Source organism: Epinephelus fuscoguttatus, linkage group LG13, assembly GCF_011397635.1.
Source record: "Epinephelus fuscoguttatus linkage group LG13, E.fuscoguttatus.final_Chr_v1".
NCBI classification, from domain to species: Eukaryota; Metazoa; Chordata; class Actinopteri; order Perciformes; family Serranidae; genus Epinephelus; species Epinephelus fuscoguttatus.
In genome coordinates, this window is record NC_064764.1 from 385,025 (window position 1) to 406,452 (window position 21,428).

The 21,428-nt window shown below is 40.1% G+C and overlaps 1 protein-coding gene across 1 annotated transcript in view; it reads left to right on the forward strand.

The window, feature by feature from the left end:
* The window catches only part of il10rb (interleukin 10 receptor, beta), a 54,734-nt gene extending 33,306 nt beyond the window's left edge, over positions 1-21,428 (forward strand). Inside the window, exons 2-8 of the mRNA XM_049594867.1 lie at positions 1,653-1,782; positions 8,691-8,881; positions 10,532-10,692; positions 12,906-13,059; positions 18,008-18,162; positions 18,388-18,560; positions 18,760-21,428. Of these exons, the coding sequence (XP_049450824.1) occupies positions 1,653-1,782; positions 8,691-8,881; positions 10,532-10,692; positions 12,906-13,059; positions 18,008-18,162; positions 18,388-18,560; positions 18,760-18,988 (1,193 nt within the window). The 3' untranslated portion in view covers positions 18,989-21,428. The remainder of the gene's footprint in view (positions 1-1,652; positions 1,783-8,690; positions 8,882-10,531; positions 10,693-12,905; positions 13,060-18,007; positions 18,163-18,387; positions 18,561-18,759) is intronic.

Here is a 21,428-nt window from a genome sequence, read left to right on the forward strand (position 1 = left end):
TGTTTTGGGTGTGTTTTGAATCAACTAAACTTAACAGCACTTAACAGAAACCTCCACCGCCGACTAGAGTTTTGGAGGTGTAACTGCAGAGTGACACAGACACACCACCGCAGAAGTAAAAATGCTCACAACGACGTAGGCGACGTGCATAGGGTCTATGCACAACCATAAATCTTGCTTAACACATTTATTGTGGTTTTGGACTTTTCATGAGATTTTGTTTACACAAGAAAAATATAGATAAATGCCAGTCTTGGACATAGTAACCTTTTCAAATAATAATTTTATCTTTAGTCAGTGGATGTCTATCTTGGTAATTCAAACAAAACATACAGCTTTCACTAGCTCACATATTTGGTTATTAATGATTGTAGATAGTCAGAAAAATGAATGACTTCTCCTCATAAACATGAATTGTATCATGTCATTTTGAAAATGACAACCTTTCGTTTAAAGGGATAGTTCAGATTTGTGAGGTTATATGATGTACTTATCCATAGACAGTATCACATACACTTGGTGTCCAAACTGGGCACAAACCCAGTTTGGAGGAACAGGCTGCACGGAAGCTAAGCAATGTACTGCTGTGATGGTGTCTGTAACAACGTATTTTAGCCACCTAAAAAGGGTCCTACCTAAAAAAATTCTATATCATTTTAAGTGTATACTTTATACTATATTGAACGTATTCTCATTGCTTCACCTTAATGTTTGACAGCAATTTCCAACTGGAAAATGAAACTCTTATACCGTTCTCTTCAAAGCCAGACTCCACAGAGAAAAACTGATTTAACATCACAAAACGTAGGAGCTGCTGGTCTACTGCTGCTTCGGTCAGTTAATTAGTTTGTGTTACTGTGTGACTTACTGGTGTTCAAAAGGGTTAGCTCAAATTCACTAAAGTCGCACAATAATACAAATTAACTAACTGATCGAAGTAGCGGTACATAAGCAGCTTCCTTAGTCAGCGAGCTAAAATTACTGTTTTTCTCAATAGATTCTGGTGGCTTTGAAGACAGCTTAGATGAGGAACTGAAGCCGTTAACGGCATCCCAGTTGAAACAGGCTGTTTGTCAAAGAGCTAAAGCAGTGAAAATACTCTCAATATAGCATACACACCAAGTGACAGAGATTTTGTTTATGTGGGATTTTTTTCAGTGGGCTAAAATATGTTTCACTGCTGCCAGTGGGTAAAATATGTTTCACTGCTGCCCCTATCCACAGCAGTGGGAAGCTTAGCATCCATGTCCGACACCAGCCTGCTTCTCCAAACAGGAGAATGACAACTAACATCTACTCTGGGTGACTTTCTTCGATAAGTACCCCATACCACCCCACTGTAAAAAAAAAATCCAAACCATCCCTAGATGTAATAAAAACCAAATTCTGAGTAATGACTAAATAGTCACACCTTTATATTGTGATATTAATGAAGAAGTGAAAAAATATTCTCTAAGCTATTAATTGTTTGGTTTGAGTAACGTTACAGTTGGGTCAAATAATAATCAGAAGATTAATCCAAGGACAAGAATTGTTGAATGCAGCCTATATAAATCTCAGTAATTATTAAGCATTATTCTATTTAATTATTAAATATTGTTGTCACAACATCTGCAGCTTTGTCATGTGGGTTTCTCCCTTGTTTGTTTCAGTGGGAGCAGAGCTGACCCCACCAGAGAATGTGACCATTATCACCTTGAACACCAATTATACACTGAGCTGGGATTGGGACCAGAGTTCTGCAAAGAATCACACTGTCAACTTCACCACACAATATGTTGCGTAAGTCCCACTCACACAGATTGATCATATATAAGAAGGAGAAAGCAGCCACACTTAAGCTGAGCAACAACTTTGTTACGACAAGATGAAGATTGAATGTGGGTTTAAGTGATTTACCTGTAAATCTCTAGCTGAACATATTGTCCTATAACATTACTAATCCTGGATAAGCATTCAGGTCTGGTTGCAAAACAAACAGGAGGGTCTAAAGGGGTGTAGTTATGTTCTGGAGAGGTTTTTGCAGCGTTAGTCATGTGGTTCAAGGGAGGGCAGTGTTGGCTGGTCCACGACTTTGGTCCACAGTGAAATATTTCAACAACTGTGAGATGGAATGCCATAAATGTGGTTCAGCCATATATATATGTTCCCCACAGGAGAAATTGTAATAACATTTGGAATGATAATGTTAAACACTTTAAGCTCTCAGCCTGCAACAAAAAAAGTATGTAAAACTGCCATATACATCAGTAAACACTGTAATGCTTTATTTGAAAAAAATGTATATATATATATATATATATAAGGGTTAATCCACCAGTAGATGTGTTCCAAACGGTTTTAATGCACGACGTGGGGGCGAAGAATTACCCGACGCGCAGCGGAGGATAATTGCCTCCGCGAAGTGCATTAAAACCGTTTGGAACACACCTACTAGTGGATTAACCCGCTTACACCATGGTCATTTGCCAAGAATAAAAGAATAAAAGGATTCAACAACTTTTGGTGAAAATTTTGTATTCAAAATCGAAAGTTTTTAAAGCAAGAGGTTACCATTGTCATGACAAAGAATAAACTAGTCCCTTTTACAACCATGCCAGTTACAGTAGTCACAGTAGGACGGGATGAGGCTCAATCACTTTAACAAAGCCAAAAGATCGGACCAAGTAGTGAGTCGTGACCCAGTGTGCAGATAGGCCATCAGATTACCAGGCAATGATAGACATTTGCTAAATTGATTAGGTTAAATAAGAGACACAGCTACTAAATAGGTGATCATTTATTGGTTCGTTAATTCATCAATTTAATTGGCTCATTTCTATTTCAAATAAAGCAGATAACAAAATGTAACAAGCAATAAATATCAATTTAATTGGTTCATTTCTATTTCAAATAAAGTAGGCTATAAAAGATAACAAAATGTAATGTAAGTGTAATGTAACCCTTCGACAAGCAATAAATAAGTAGTGTATTAACAATTTGGAATAGGTTTAGCCTTCAGTCACCAATAAATAAATAAATAGGCTTAATAGGCTAACAATTTGAAACAATTCGTGCCTTCAACCAGCACACACAAAATAAACTAGGCTATTAGTAACAATTTAGAATAATCAGACAAAAAAATAGGCTTCATTTCGTTTTTTCATGCAGTGAAGCTATGAGCAAATTATCAACAAGCATTTAAATGAAATTTCATGTTCCCGTTAATGGTGCAATTTATGAACGAAATAGGCACGTTTGGTTTATTGGTGGGCTGATGAACTGATTGGCGATGCGTCACGGTGCTTGTGGCGGTATGACAGGACAAGATCTGGCTCCATGTCTTCCTCTCCGATACGGACGGGACCCAGTAGGATTTGAGGCTGGTCTCACACCGGTGACCTGTCACAGACATAATCTGGCGACCCTCTAGCCCCGCGTCGGAGAGCCGACTCACAGCAGTGCTCCGCAGGCTGTGGTTTGTGTAGATCCGGAAGAGGGGTGTGGAGAGACCCTGAAAAAAGAAAAAAGAAATTAACTTGAATAAATAATTTGGGGAAGAGAAATTATTGATGATTTTATCAGCTTTAGTGTGTGCCCAAATATCTCACCTCTTCACAGATCATTTTGAGCATATTCCCGAGGTAATTCACCCCCATCGGCTCCTAGAGTGGAATTAAGCTACGTGTCCAGGATGCGCCTTGGGTGGAGATAGAAGGCCTTGGCGTTGTCTGGACATCTGGAGATGTAGCTCTTAAAACTTTGAACCGGACACAAGGAATTCCCAGGCAGGGCAAACATGAAACCTCTCAGATTTTCCTTGTTCGAGGTGGTGGGATCTTTATGGTTTTTGGTCTCTGGATTGTGCGCCAGGCTAATATATTCCACACCATCCTCATCATGCCTTCTCGGCCCCTCCGTGCAAAGCAAAGCTGGATATCAAACCAGACCTTCCTCACCAGGCCAGCAGGAGTGTCGGGAGACAGGATGGCTGAATTTCGGATCATCTGCAGGTCAGACTCGGTTATCTGAGGATGATGGACACTGGTGTCTTTGCTGCTCTTCCTATACCGTTTCAGCATTGCTTTAAAAACAGCATTGCTGGATTTGAACTCTGTATCACTTATTATGTTGAAATGTGATATGTGGCGGTTAATACCAGCTCTGATACTCATTAAGCTAGCCACACTGTACTCACCGCCAGGCTTAGCGGACTGAACCGAGGCATAAGACTTGCGTAAAATGTCATTAAGCATGACTGCCAAGTATGTATTCAAATCCATGTTCTTTTTTTTTTGGCAGAGAAAGTCCGTCAGTATCTTAACTGCCCATTTTGTTGTCTTTTTTGTATTTATCTCATCTTTCTCCTCTTCTATCATTTGAAGCTCTTCAGGTGTCAGTTCCTTGTGCCGTTTTTCCCTTGATTTTTTTTCTTTCCTTCTCCATTTCGTTTTCTTCTGCGGCATCCCATTCCTCAAAATCCTTGTACTTTCCAAATAAGTTAAAAGAAATGTTAAAATCAGCCATTTCTGTTTGTTTTTTCCCTTGGAAGTTGTTTGACAGCTGCAGTGTTATTTTTCCCTCAGCAGTTGACAGTTTGACAGCTGCGCTCATTAATGGTTCTATGGTTACAGGCCGGTTAGCGGATAAATTTAGACAGTTATAAAGTTTAGCCGAACTACATGTGCATCAAAGGGTTTTAACGCATACCTGCTGACCAATCAGAAAAGAGTATTCACCCAGACCATGGTATAAATACATATATACATATGTGTGTGTATATATACTGTGTAGATATATATATATATACAGTACAGGCCAAAAGTTTGGACACACCTTCTCATTCAATGCGTTTTCTTTATTTTCATGACTATTTACATTGTAGATTCTCACTGAAGGCATCAAAACTATGAATGAACACGTGGAGTTATGTACTTAACAAAAAAAGGTGAAATAACTGAAAACATGTTTTATATTCTAGTTTCTTCAAAATAGCCACCCTTTGCTCTGATTACTGCTTTGCACACTCTTGGCATTCTCTCCATGAGCTTCAAGAGGTAGTCACCTGAAATGGTTTTCCAACAGTCTTGAAGGAGTTCCCAGAGGTGTTTAGCATTTGTTGGCCCCTTTGCCTTCACTCTGCGGTCCAGCTCACCCCAAACCATCTCAGGTCCGGTGACTGTGGAGGCCAGGTCATCTGCCGCAGCACTCCATCACTCTCCTTCTTGGTCAAATAGCCCTTACACAGCCTGGAGGTGTGTTTGGGGTCATTGTCCTGTTGAAAAATAAATGATCGTCCAACTAAACGCAAAGCGGATGGGATGGCATGTCGCTGCAGGATGCTGTGGTAGCCATGCTGGTTCAGTGTGCCTTCAATTTTGAATAAATCCCCAACATTGTCACCAGCAAAACACTCCCACACCATCACACCTCCTCCTCCATGCTTCACAGTGGGAACCAGGCATGTGGAATCCATCCGTTCACCTTTTCTGCGTCTCACAAAGACACGGCGGTTGGAACCAAAGATCTCAAATTTGGACTCATCAGACCAAAGCACAGATTTCCACTGGTCTAATGTCCATTCCTTGTGTTTCTTGGCCCAAACAAATCTCTTCTGCTTGTTGCCTCCTTAGCAGTGGTTTCCTAGCAGCTATTTGACCATGAAGGCCTGATTCGCCAGTCTCCTCTTAACAGTTGTTCTAGAGATGGGTCTGCTGCTAGAACTCTGTGTGGCATTCATCTGGTCTCTGATCTGAGCTGCTGTTAACTTGCGATTTCTGAGGCTGGTGACTCGGATGAACTTATCCTCAGAAGCAGAGGTGACTCTTGGTCTTCCTTTCCTGGGTCGGTCCTCATGTGTGCCAGTTTCGTTGTAGCGCTTGGTGGTTTTTGCGACTCCACTTGGGGACACATTTAAAGTTTTTGCAATTTTCCGGACTGACTGACCTTCATTTCTTAAAGTAATGATGGCCACTCGTTTTTCTTTAGTTAGCTGATTGGTTCTTGCCATAATATGAATTTTAACAGTTGTCCAATAGGGCTGTCGGCTGTGTATTAACCTGACTTCTGCACAACACAACTGATGGTCCCAACCCCATTGATAAAGCAAGAAATTCCACTAATTAACCCTGATAAGGCACACCTGTGAAGTGAAAACCATTTCAGGTGACTACCTCTTGAAGCTCATGGAGAGAATGCCAAGAGTGTGCAAAGCAGTAATCAGAGCAAAGGGTGGCTATTTTGAAGAAACTAGAATATAAAACATGTTTTCAGGTATTTCACCTTTTTTTGTTAAGTACATAACTCCACGTGTTCATTCATAGTTTTGATGCCTTCAGTGAGAATCTACAATGTAAATAGTCATGAAAATAAAGAAAACGCATTGAATGAGAAGGTGTGTCCAAACTTTTGACCTGTACTGTATATATATATATATATATATATATATATATATATATATATATATAAATATATATATATATATATATATATATATATATATATATATATATACTTTTATTAATCACCAAAGGGGAAATTCGGTGTTTTCACGACGTTAGAATGAGGGGCCCCGAGCCGTTGGGGGGTTCGGTGCCTTGCTCAAGGGAACCTCTCCAGCTACCAGTCCACGCTCCATATTTTGATCCGGGCGGGGACTTGAACCGGCATCCCTCTGGTTCCCAATCCCAAGCCAAGTCCCTATGGACTGAGCTACTGCCGCCCATAAGTTACTCTGACAGAACCCTTTGTCCAAATCTTGTATTGACTTCACAATGACCTCAAGGATCTCTACACTTAGCCATCTTACAGTTTGATTTTCTTTACAGTGAGCCTCACAGAAACAGTAGTGTAGCTTTAAACTCTCAGTCTTGATTTTCTTTGGCTGTTTGTTTACTTCAGTTTGGCTAAGTGGCTGGTAAGAAATAAAACATCTTATGAGCCTTGGTGGTTTGAAGTAATGTATTGACATTGCTCAGCTTTCTCATGAGAAATGTAATGCTGTTTGTTAGGAGTCAAAATGTAATCAAGACCAACTATAGGAAACAATTTAAAATATTTACTTGGAAAAGAAGAGTTTCTCATGCTTGGGGAGTTTAGCATAACAAGATAAAGTCACTGTACTGCAGTGTGGATGATGAGTGTTGGATGATGATGATAATAAATGATGGGGATGTGACTGATTGCAACTTCAAAAATTTGTTCAGATGTGATTAGGGCTGGGCGGTATATCGGTATTTTACAATATACCGATATATTTTCAAGCAAGATATAGATTTAGACAAAACCGTTTGTATCGATATAGGGTCAAGTTGCGCCACATAACGCACACCAGTGTGCATCTCTCCTCTCTCACACTCTCCGCACAGCTCCGCCCCTCTCACTCACTCACAGGTTCTCCATCAACACTCAGAGAAACACAGAGCTGCTCCTCTGTTTAATGTCTGTTCATTAGTCTACAATGCAACATCAGTCTATATGTTGCACAAGCTACGCTAAATCAGTCTGTGAGATGAATGAAGTTACCGTAGTCGCACACATATAATACTGTGGGCCTTTTCCTCTGTAACTTTTAGCCGCATTCAGTCAAGCGCCGATTTGTTGTTGTGTTTTGTGTGTAACGTGTTTCCATTATCAGTTTAGATGCCCAGTGCCATGCCGAGCGGCGCACCTACTCCTTCTCCGGAATAAATCCAAAAGCCGGGCCACCCCCGCTGTCAAGCGGGTAGCAGTGGCATCTAGTCAACCGCAGTGAACCCCGCTTCTCCCCGCTCCTCCCCCTCTAACAAGCTGTGTTTTGGAAGACTCTACTCACCTCCGTCTGAAGAAGACCAGAGAGAAAAGTGTTTTTAAAAGTCTCTGTGTGTACAGCTCTTAGTACGTCTGTAGCTTCTAACTGAATCTGAATGAGTTTAGTTTCTCTCCTGCATCCTGTTTTTACTTTACATATCTGCTTTATTTTATTAATTCATGTTTGCTATCAGCCATATTAGAAGTTGTGTGAAGTTGCTGCTCGAAAAACTCCATATTTCCTTATTTTGCTGCTTCACAATAAAAGTTTTTACATAACAAAATAACGGGGGACTTTTATTTTTAAGACCTTATATGAATTAAAATATGTTTATTACAGAATTAGCTAAACTGTATTAGTGGCTTTTCTTCAATTAAGACAAGTGTAATAATACGGCAGGGAGGAAGAGTAAAAGCAGAAACAGTGAGATGTTGATGAAGAGCTGCAGACAACAGGCTCCAACTGCACCTCTGCAAACAGCTCACCTCCAACAGGTAAACTTCTTTTACCTGCCCTTTTGTGGAAAAACACATGCAGCAAAAATAACAAGGGACTTAAACTGTGGATCAGCTTGCAACTGAACATGTAGCCCACTTCGTAGAAAATACCGGGATATATATCATGTATCGCCATTCAGCCTGAAAATACCGGGATATCAATTTTGGTCCATATCGCCCAGCCCTAGATGTGATGAACAAATGAGATGTCTTTCTTTTGTGCAGTGTTTCAGACATAAATACAGATTTATACTAGCCTAGTTTTTTACAAAGCAAGGAGTTAGCACCCCAGGCTAACTCAAACAGTTCCAGATACTTTAAATTGCTTCATATTTCCTTTATTTTTTTTTTTAAATAAAGTATATGACAGCCAGTATTTTGGTTGATGATTAATGCCTTACATGTTTTGTTTCTTGCCCCTTCAGGAAGTACAAACTTAAGTCTAAGAAAAAGAATCCGATCTGGTCTACAGTGTGTGAGGAGACATCACATAGGTCATGTGACCTCACAAAGTTAAACCTGTACTACCTGGGCATCTATGTGCTTCGTGTACGAGCTAATGTGAACGGACGTCTCTCCGACTGGACGCTGAAGGAGTTCTGCCCTGATAAAGATGGTGAGAGAGAGGGATGAGATGAAGACAAGTGGAGGTAGAGCAGAACACTGGGATTAGGGAGAGAATCAGTCCTTCTAAATGTTCAGGCAAATACATAAAGTTCACCGGAAAGACATTTTACACATGAGCCTATGGCAGCATGTGATCTTAGGTGGTGGTTCCTTCTCTCCTTTCTTCCCTTCTTTCCTTCCTTTCTTTCAGATTGGTTTGGAGTGAGTTTTGTTTAAGCCATTAGAGAGTTAAACAAAACTCACTCCAAACCAATCTGAAAGAAAGGAAGGAAAGAAGGGAAGAAAGGAGAGAAGGGAAAAAAAAGAATTAATGACCTTTTTTTTTTTATTTCTTTGGTATTGTTTTTAAATTCATATTTTGGGTATTATAATGGTTTTACATGCCCTTTTTAATCCTGCACTTTGAACTGACGCACTGATGACATTTTATCTTTTTATTGTTACTATGTTATTGTGTCCTGACCTGTTTGTCTGTTTTGTGTGGGCTTGTGTGGAAGCCAACTCATCACTTAAACTGTGAACCAAATCTACCTTCTGGTACAAATAAAGTTGCCTTACCTTACCTTACCTTATAACCATTAGAATCAAGACAAACACACTTTGATAGACAGCGCATAGAAGAGCAACTGAACAGAGAGTGTACAACCACAAAATGATGTTGATGGTGCTGTGAGTGACATGGTGACCTAGCATTACTGCAGCTAAATTACTACAAGAATTTGGTCTGCTCTTGTGGACAAAATCACTCAAGTGAAATAGCGACAGAGGCACGTTATAAGACGTGTTCTTTGTGTAACTTTTGAGACCCATTTCCATAAAAATTACCAACAGCTGGCTTTGTGCTGCCTCATTTAAATGAGCCTGCCTCCTGTGCACTGTGTGCTGCACTGGGCACCAAAATGCTACACAGACAAATGCAAAGCTCATGTCAAGTTCAGGAAGCAGTCCATCATTGTATTGCTTGCACTGAATAATGTCTTCTGTGAAAATGTTACAGACTCAAGAGAAAGGGGCCGGCTCTATCAGATCTATCATAGAGCACATGATAGTCATTTTAAAAAAGAACAGAGGGACCTTAATGAACCTCATCTGAATGGGTGAAACTAGGCATTATTTATAATATATATTGGAGGGGGAAGAGATGCTCACACTGCCTATTGTTTCAAAATGTTCTGAAATTTACAGTTTAGCTGTTAAGTTTCTAAAAAATTCACCAGGAGGGAATATCCCCGGACTTGCCCTGAGGGTTGGGTCACAAAAGGTGTAGATTGAAAATGGTCCCCTTGTTGTTAAAAGGGTGATTATGGCCCTGGAGTGAAACAATATTAGGTAAGAGCCTGTGCTGTTTTGATTAGGGCTGCAACTAACTATTGTTTTGCATATAAATGAACATCAATTATTTTCTCAATGAATTGTTTTATTTATAAAATGTGCCACGGGTCTCAGCTGTTGTCCTCAAAACTCTTGTTATGTCTGACCGGCCCAAATATATTTAGTTAACTGTCTTGTATGAAAAGAAAAGCAGCAAATCTTCGTATTTGAGAAATATTATTATTTGATATTGTGCTATTGAAGCTAACAAAATAAAAGGCTACAAACAGACCATAATCTATCCATGCCTCACTGCTGCTCCTGCTAGCTGCTGTGGGTCCTCCAAGCAAAGTGGATCTTTCTCCTGCTGGAAGTGACCTGGACATTTTCATCACTGACCCTTTGACCAGTACCAACAGTTCAATGAAGGATCATCATCCTGAGTTGTACTACCACATCCTCTACTGGGAACGCTCTGGAGACAGACAGGTAGGAAATTGCTTTGCACTGTTTTATGTATTGTATGTATTATTGTATGTATTGCCACTGTATTAGTTTGAAATAGCTTTTATACTCCATGAAGAATATGAATCTGAATGTCCTCAGACTGCAACATGTGGGTTTGAACAGCCTTTTTGTATCAGATCTCCTTTAACATCAGTTCCCTTGATGGGAACACATTTTTTCATGTGATACCTCTCACAGATTCTTTGTTTTAAAGCAGCAAGAGAGATCCACACAGACATGTTACAGCAGGATAAGTGATCCAACAGTTCACACATCCCATTTTCTCTTCAGTCCCTAAAGACACCAGGGGAAACCCTTGAGACTGCAGCAGCTTCATAACCAGTCATACAGTGAGAATGGGCCCTGGTAACAGAGCACCTGGTTTCTGTTCTACATGTTCAGTGCAGTGTTGGTTTATTGGTTTTAATGTGCCCTATATGCCGAGATGAGGTGTTTCCTGTCTGTGCTACAAGGCAGGTAAATATCACATGAGAAAGAGTATAGCAGCCAGCAGGTATGTCTTAAAACTGGTTTGACGGGGAAAGTGCAGGTTACTAGGAAACGTCCTGAAATAACCCAGAGCTGACGCACAGCTGACAAGTATGTCAAATGATTTGGATAACAGCCACAGAATGAACAAAAGAGTAAAGAAATGGTAATTATGCACAGCCTAGAAAATGAATGTCATTACAGGTGCATGTGTTTTGAAATTGCATGTACTGCAGAAAGATAATACAGTATATTATTATGACAAATAATCTTTTTTCTTGTTTAAGGACTGTTTCATTCCCTCTTCTTGTTTTTGCATAGGGTTGACACAGTACGCCTTCTCGCCATTTTTTGCATTCTATGTTATAATAAAGTTTCTACTGGGCTTTTTATAAAGATAAATATAGTACATTTTAAAATAAGAATGCTACTTTGAAAAAAAATACATTCATAATAGAAATACACAGGTAACAAAAGAGTGAATAAACTGATGCTGAATACTGAAATTGCACAAATAAGTACAATTTTAAATATAACTTTCTTATTGTTCACAAATCCCAAGCCTTAGCATTCGCTTTTTAAACTACAGTAGCCTACAGAGTTAAGAAAAACACCCTGCTAACATTACAATGAATGGTTATGAAAATGACTCATTAATGAAAATGAAAATGACTGACTACATGCAGTCAGAGGCTGACTGCAGCTACAACAGGGAATTCAACCCCAGTAAATGAGCTAAGCTGCCCAATATAATGTTAATGTTACCAGTTAGCAGATTCACTATTTGATGTTAACAGTAACATCACAGTTAACTAACTGCAGCCGATGTTTGCATTTACAGCAAGTGATCTAACGATCATGTTAAGGTTACAGTAAGTATAGACCGAATCACAGTGACATCACGCTCACAGCAAGAATTATTACTTTTACTATATTTTACCTAAAAAAAAAAGAACTACTACACACTAATCAAGTGACGCTGCGGTGGACCAGCCACTTAGTGTTGTGCCTAGTAAAATGACTGTTTTTGTTAGTGGAATGTGGTGGCTTTGATGTAACAGCTTGAGTTCCCCGTTGGAAAAGGCTGTCTGACAGCAGGGTAAGGCAGTTAAAATATTGTAAATAAATGGAAATAAACATTGTGATTTGGTCTATCAGGAGTCAAAACTCTGCCGCAGCTCAAATCATGTTATTAGCATTAAGCACTTACCTCCTCTTCTTTATCTACTACGGGACATTAGGCTGCAATGAGATTTCTCGAGGTTTATCTTTGGCCACATGCTGTTCCTCTCCCCTTGACAGGTGCATTTTTTCCAGTAGACAAACCAGTCAGCAGGGCCATTTCTAGCTTTTTGGAGGCTCGTTGCAAAATCTTGTTTTGCCCCCCTATTTAAATCACTTTTGAATACACACCAAATTTGCATCAAATTCATATGAAACCAAATGCAACTTTGCACATAAAAGTCTTAATTCAGTTCACCTTAGCTGCATTGTTAACATTTTATATATATATATATATATATATATATTGATATTGATATATATATATATATATATATATATATATATTGATTGATATATATATTGATATATTAGTGTAAAAAATATATATAATGATGTGGTTGAATGACATCTGTGCTAAAAGATTTCCTTTGACTGCAGTGTGCTGACTCCTAATTTCTTCACCTCCCCCATGTGTCCTTCAGCCCTTAAAGACCCAGATGTTGACTAGCAGTGCCAACATGGTGACTTTGCCAAACTTGAAGGCCTGGACTTGGTACTGTGTGAGCATTCAGTCATGCTATGACTTCTACAACAAGAGCAGCAGCTTCACCTCACCCCACTGCATGCAGACTGAAGGTAACACTTTTTAAATCGACACATTAATATCACACAATAATGCCTCAAGAATCTGCCTGTTGCTTCCCTTTGGGAATAGTTTATGAAGAGGCGAGCAGAGTCTTTACACAGCCGTAAAATAAATACTTACACAGGCCAGGGTATTAACTCTTTACCACTCTTGTAATGGGGGGGGGCCTTCAGTTTACAACTGTTTGATACACGTCTCATTTCTCTTATAGTCTGTCCATTTATCCCAGCATTGCAAATGTGTCCTTGCTTTAGTCCTCAGGTGAAAGGTCAGTTTTTCCATGGAATATAGTTCCTCTACATGTCCATCCACTCTCCTGGAGTTGGTGGGTCACGTGTCAGCCCGTTTCTTGTAATGGCCTTTTTGCATGCCAGTATGAGGATTTTGAACAGATAAATGTCCTTCTTGTGAATAATATCCTCAGATATTAATCCCAAGTACACAATCCGCGGGTCCCTTGGGATCTAGTAACCTAAAAGTATAGGGATTATTATATAAAATCAGAATAATCCCATCCCAGAATATTTGTAGTTTTATAAATGACCAGAATATTTGTAAGTGATCGGCATTCGCCTGCCCAGAGTCTACAGCAGTGCTGTTGTTCACCTGATTGTTTGTATTTTGTTTATGGTGTGATGAAAAAAAACAAATTATATTCTTCCACCCAAATTCTCTCCATCTTTTAGAGCTGGTGGACGTTTGCTGCATACTGTAGCTGGAATGCCACTCGTCTCCCGACAGATAAAGATTCAGTTCTGCCTCCCATTTCAATTTCACATACAAAGTACACCCTCCATTACATTTTTGAAAACTCTAAACAATTTGGAGACTGTTTTGGAGGGAGCACGTTTGTATGCACCTGTCAATATTTCAATCACATCGCTAAATTCTCTTGAATTTCCTTTTTTAATTTCTGTATTATAAAAGTGTCTTAGTTGAAAATATCTGAACAAGTTCTCATTTTCTAAGTTGAATTTGGTTTTGAGTTTTTCAAATGTTTTAAAAATGTTTCCCTCTACAAGTTTACATATAGCTGTTATTCATTTTTCTCTCCACCTTGTGAATGTGTTATCTGTCTGTCCAGATCTAAACCTGGAGGTCTGAGAAGGCACTAGAGTTAACTGTAATTCATCTTCACAAAAGTCAGCAGTTATAAGCATGTTTTAATTTTATGTCTAGGCTAAATAATTGCATTTGTGAGGTGAATGTTTAGTGTATTGCAAATACTTTCAACACTATCCCCCAGAGACGAACATTAACAGATCAGAGCAACGATCAGCAGTAATGTGAAGAAACAAGAACACCTGACCAACACACATTGCAGCATTAAACAATTAAAACAACTCCAGGGTTTAAAGTACTCCGGCGTGGCGCCGGATTTCCGGCTTGACAGACATTTCTAGTATTTTTTTTTATTATTATTTTTTGTGGCAACAGCTTGGCATAAATTAGCATTTAACAAATTATCTTCTGATTTTCAGCCAAGCACATGGGTAGTTCCACCAATAGTATAGTGTTATCAAACGCAGCTGGCCAATAAGAGCTGAGTGGGGAGGGTCTAAAAACAACAAGCGCGCGCACACACACACACACACACACACACACACACTACTTCCAATCACATGTTGTTTAGGTGTCCGTTACCGTTACTGGACACTGAGAGAAAACAGCATGCCAGGGCTCCAGACTACGCCTAATTGATCGCATTTTGCAACCTTTTTTGGAGGCCGTGTGACATAGTTTTTTTTAACTAGGCGCACCAGTGCGACTTACAAATCACTGCACTGTGCACGGGGTCAGACAGAGAGGGGTCACAGAGCCGGTGTCGAGTAGAAAGTGCTGTGTCGTTTGACCATAAAGTGATGCTATGAAACGAACTATAGATTAGTTTTTCACAAGAAAAAATAATCCAGAAACTCCTGTCGGTCCTGTGCCAGTTTCCCAAACTTCCGACGACGATAGTTGAGAGGACGAGTCAGCAGGTGATGTCACAGCACCGAAAAAGCCAAAGCCCTATCATTTCCGACAAGAATGGCTCACTGAATTTACGTGGTTGAGATATTGTAAAGAAAAGAAAGTGATATCCTACATGTACTGCTCTCAGTGCAGTCCGAAATTTGCGGGGAAAATTAAATTCGCCGACTCCACCACACAGTTCAAACATGAAAAGCTGGTTAAGCACAACAGCAACATCAGGCATAAATTATGCAGGGGCAGATGCAATGATGGAGCAAAAGCGCCGCTGCACGCATCATTTAAGAGTAGGGCTGCCACGATTAGTCGACTGATCGATGACTAATCGACTATTAAAATAACTGACTATTCTAGTAGTCGACTAATCGGTTTGAGTCATTTTTCATAGAAAAGTACTGTGAAAGTACCCCAAAATACTCTTAATGCAGCTTCTTACGTTCAAATATTGGCAGCTTTACACACTCTCCCATGACGGTGAACTAAAACCCTTCAGCGTGAGTATGAAACAAGACATTAGATGACGTAATTTTGGGGTTTGGGCGAGACAGACTGACATTTTTCAACATTTTAACACATTTTTCAATGAAATGATTAGTCGACTAATCGAAGAAATAATCAACAGATTAGTCGACAATGAAAATAATCGTTAGTGGCAGCCCTATTTAAGAGGCAGGGTCTGTCTGTGTTTATTGCTAAATTATCAGTAATGCAATTAATATAGACAAAATTATGAATATGCTGTGTCGATATAGATAGTGCTCCTAAATTTCAGTAAGGAGCACTGGTGCTCCTAGTGGAAAAAGTTAGTCTGGAGCCCTGCATGCCATGCAGTGTTTCCCCTGTATGAAATATGAACGCTGCTGCTGATATTTTTTTTTCCCGTCTTAGCGCTTAAACCGGTATTATTTGGCGCTGCAGACGCTCCATATCCAGGTCAATTCACACATTTGTGAGTAAAGTATATAAGAGGGGAGGAGAGGGCACCGTCTTACAATTCTCCTCTGCTCTCTGTATCGCGGGGGTCAGCCCTATGTTCCCACAGTCCAATGGTCCCACAGCCCTATGTTCCCACAGTCCTATGTTCCCACATTTCTAAGATTTTTCTTAAAATTAGGCCCTATGTTCGCACAGCCCTATGTTCCCACATTTCTAAGATTTTTCTTAAAATTAGGCTCTATGTTCCCACAGTTCCCATATTTCTAAGATTTTTCTCAAAATTAAACCCTATGTTCCCACATTTCTAGGACATTTTTCAAAATTAGGTCTTGTGTTCCTACATTTCCCTTCAATTTAAGTCCTATCCTCCCACAAGGGTTAGGGTTAGGGTTCGGGGGGATAATAGGTTGGGTGTAATTGGCTACCAAATTGGGAGAAAGGGGGGATAAAATCTAATACAAATTTATGAAAAAGGAAATGTGGGAACATAGAGCTGTGGGAACAAAGGGCTGTGGGAACATGGGGCTGTGGGAACATAGGCACGCTCCCGTATCGCGCACGGCGGAGTTCCGCCACACACACACACACACACACACACACACACACACACACACACAGGTGAGCACGCTAGATCGTGGCTCGGGCCACATTTTCCTGACGAAACCTGACCCGAGCCCGGCGCAGTTTGTTACCTGACATAGTTATTGTTATGGACAGTGTGTAAATAACCATCAACAGACTGCTGTTACCACAGACAAACACGCTGCTCGCACAGCAGCGCAGCACGGCACTGTTGGAGCGGAGTCAGTGTTGCGTTCAGGCATTGTCACGTAAATAACTACCAGCACTTAAATAGGTCATAGCACAAAACAGCAGCATGTAAAGTGACTTTTTACTTTTTACGTTTCAAATAAAAAGACTGCAGAACATTTATTATTCACCAGTACATGAACTGCATAGTGTCACTGCTAAAATATTACAGGACATAAATACTGGACACTACGCTGGTATAAATATGCCAAAATGGGTTGGTGTGAGCAACCACAGGTGGATATAATCCAACTGCCACCCCCTGGTTTAAAAGTTAGGGTATGGAAGAATTTTGGCTTCTATGAAGTTGAGTAGAAAAAGGACCTGGACAAGAGCCACACTGTCAACAAGTAAATTCATCTGTGTAACTAATTATTAGTTATCAATTATTAGTCATTACAAATACAGTATGTAATGTTAAAAGTAGCATGTAACTAGTAGAGCTCACAGTCATGTCTCCATTAGGGATGTCCCGATCACATTCTTTTTGCATCCGATCCGATACAAAGTCCTTTATTTTGAAACCAAGTCCAATACCGAGTCCGATCCGATACTTTGCAAAGCATTAAGAAAGAAAAAAAAAGTTGTCCCATAAGGTTTGTTTTTTATTTAAATAATATCCAAAAAGCTTATCGGTGGTTCAGCAGCACAAAATGTAAATCTGAGGTGAGGCCGGTGGCCGGATGGATGATATTCCACAGGGAAGCGCACCTATTTCGCAGACTTTGAGCGGTGTAAAATGCCGTGGTAGGCCGAATATGCAGAGGACTTCTGGCTCATTTCTCACTTGCCGGTGTCTCTCGCCATACTACCAGGAGCGGCATAATGTAGGGGCCGGTCCACCTGGGCTCAGCTGATCAAGCCATCCCACTGGCCGATAGCACCAGTGGGTGTGTCTGGAGGTGAGCAAGCCATCAGCTGATAACCACTGTCTTATAAAAAAAAATATGTTTATAAAATTGGAAAGCGGAGGCAACAATGAACAACATAGATGAAAAACCTGGCCATTTTTGTTGTTTTGATTCTTCCGATCTTTTATTACCAATTCCGATTTTGTAAAAATAACATGATCTGCGCCAATACCGGATCCGAGGATCGAATCGGGACATCCCTAGTCTCCATGTTTGTATATACTCAGGACATAAGTGTATGTAGCTGATAACAGATGCAACATCACTCAAATATGATGTAATCTGTGTATTTGTGTCACTTTAACAGGTGTCATTCCATGGTGGCAGATCTTGGGGTACTTCCTGGTCTCTCTGGTTAGCTGCTTCGTGGTCATGCTGCTCTTACTCTGTGGCTTCTTTTGGTTCGTAAAGACCCTCAAGGCCACGTTGTACCCCTCCATCCAGCTCCCTCCACACTTCCAGGTATGCAGCCACAGCTTTGGCATTTTTTTTGGTGTTGGTCAAAGAAGATATGGTTAACCTATGGATATAGCAGCTGACTGGCCACTCCATTGCTTAGGAGAGAACAAATCATTGGCATTTCAGCATTTTATCTCACTGAAGTTTATATATTCAGTTTCACCAGGACGTCTCATGTCAGTCTTTCCTTACTCCTCTTCCTCCATCTCACCCTGCACCTCCTTCCAGTATCTTTATGACTCACCTGGCTCTGACATTCCTCACCTCCTCACCCCGGATTCAGACTCAGACCTGTTGTGCGACAAGGTGACCGTCTGTCCAGAGCCACTGGTCCTGGAAATCCATGAGCCCCCCCCAGAGGTCCTGCCAGCACCCCCTTTAGGCCTGGAGCCAGACAGCAGGTCAGTTTATCTCTGACATGACATCAGCTCACGTGTTTCGTTCATGTTTACATGTTTTCATATTTATATGGCCTTCAGTGACTCAGCCAGTACTTCATAGTGTTCACATATCATCATAATGTGTGGTGTAATGTATTTTTGTTTTGTTTTTTTGTCAGTAAGTGAATGAACACATGTACCCTCTCCTTTATGTCTCCAGTGGCAGACACAGTCGTCAGGACAGCAGCGGCAGTGGAGACTCAGGAGTGTACTCCACAGGGGGCAGCTCCAGCCTGCGGCAGTCCAACAGCAATCAATCCTCTGCAGGGGCTGAAGACTGTGAGCAGGGTCACTTTGACTTGCAGCAGTTGAAGATGCAGGACATGGCTCCGAGGCTCAAGACTCAACTTCTGATCACAGACGAGGGCATTGTAGACATGTGTGTCTGAAGGCATGCTAAAAGCACATTTGTTGAGAAGAGCGAAGATGATATTGTGGAAAATGTGCAGTGTGCCTTTTCTCCAGCTGTCACTGTGAAACCCAGAGGGGAAAGCATCGGGTCTGTACAAAAAAAAACAAAAGTGTAAAAGACAAGGATTATTAGAATACACAAGATGATGAGTGACAGACTCACACAGGGATCAGAACTGATCTGCTGTGATGTCATTTGCAAGGAAAGGGGATGTGGTCTTCACTGTTGATTTATCTTTCCTCAAAGTAGCTTTTGAAAATGCCGATCTTCATGTGATCTCCTAGGAAGTACTGTACTGATACTGTAGTAATTTGAATATGTTATATGTTCCCTTTACCTTGTCTCTAAAGCCACTGTCTGAACATCCATACTGTGAGAGGTCAACAGGTTGCGCTAATTTGACTAAATGTGGCTGAGAGGATCAGAGTCTATTTGTGTAGCAGTCTGCATTAAAGGAATACTGACCATTTCTTAAAAATGACCATCTCTACATCAGTTACTCACCGTGTGTCACCTTGAATTGGTGAAGAAAACTGTCTTTTTTCTTGCATTCATCCATGGGGAACGAAGAATCCAAAAACAGTAAATATTGTTGATGAATTGAAGTCACTGGGGTCCACATTTAACAACAGCAAAACTATATCAAAACATCTGCTTACAAACTCTCACAACTTGTACAGTATAATTCAAGTCTCATTTATCCAGCTGTATGCTCAGTTCCTTCCATATGCATTGCATTACCCTGCCTTCAGCCCTTGCTCTCCGGGATTGAAAGTGTAAGCGTTGATAAGTTTCTGTCCTGGTCAGAATGGGTTGAAGGCAAGACACAAAACTGAAATGGAAAAAAAAAAAAAAAAGTTTTCTTGACAAATTTAAGGTAACATTACATCAATAATTGAAATGTAAATTGTAATTTTGTGGGTAAAGTATTCCTTTGATCTAGTCTTTAAGAGTTGAATCAGCTTCATGTCCTGTCGCTGTAATGAGTCAGCAGAAGTAGCTTAAAGGTGCTAATTAGGGAGCATTAAATAAACACAAGCAGATAAATTCAAATAGAGTGCCCCAGTAATGAGTCCTAAAACCCGTAAATGAGTCAGCATTTTTGCACTGGGTTTTTGGTTAGATGGCTGAAATAAGGTCTGTGGTTAACACAAGCTTTAGAGACTTTCACATTTTGTTTTGTGACATAAGTCAGTAAATACCCCACTGTGAATTCTGAAGCCTTTGTTTATCTTTTAAAAGGTGGTTGCTCACAATACAGAATGTTATCATGCTGCTTATGGCTTCACAGCCCTGTAGTGGTACGGATGCTAAGTCATGCAACTGTAGTTTAGTTTGTTTATAGCCCAGCCTTAGCCGTTTTTTTAGCAATTCCTTTGAGGCTTTAAAAATCATGAAAGTGGTGTTCATTTGTGAAGATTATCTTGCTGTCTCATGAATCATCATGTTTGTTTGCCACAGAGCTTTTTTTCTGCAATAATCCAAAATCCAATGGAAGGCTTTTTGATGAGGGAACCAGGGCAATGCTAAATTCCACATCAGCCTTCAGAAAAACGTCCTCCCTGGAACACTCTGTAGAGTGACCTCAGAGTGATGATTGACACCAACAGTGGATGTACATGCAGCCATTGTCATTGCAATGATGTGCACCTACTGGACAGTGCAGTGAGATTTAACAAATGATAATGACATTAGTCGGAAACAGGACCAGTAAATCCTTTGTGAAGGTTAGAATGTTCTGATTTTGTTCAAACTGTTTGATTGACTCAGCTGTATGATCATTCTGGATGCTGATGTTGGTGGCGCTGTTGACCTGCATTATGTTTGTGAAAGGTGTTAGTTACTGAACCTATCCTCATTGGTATAAAAGGGGTGGACACAACACCTTTAGGATAATACATTACAGTTCAATAGCACTATTGGCAGTGCTGGTCATTGCCGCCTCAGCGTAAGACCTATTGACATTGTCATACTTATTTGTTCTGTTGTTCTGTTTTGCCAAAATGTCTGTGTTGATCAGATGAACTAGAGAAATCCACTTTAAATAGAGTAGTTTGACCTGAACAGGAGTCTCTGTTGATATCCAACAATCCATCCAGCTACATGTTGAATTTCTCCACATAAAAAGAAACATTGTCCACCTTGTAACATACTTACTGTAAGTAATATCTCAGTGTAAAAAAAAAAAAGAATGAGCTACTAATTTATCTCTGTCCTTCAGTTTTCCTGCTTTTCCATCTCATTAGCAATCTGACTAAATAGCCAGAATAACCTAGTGATGACTATTATGAAAGAAGAGGTTTCATTCTGTGTGAATGTCTTTTATTCAACCATTATGATTCTTTAAGAATCTTGGTGCCATAATGGTTTTATTTGTTTTTTATGACATTTTATTTGTATTAAATATATTTTCCTCA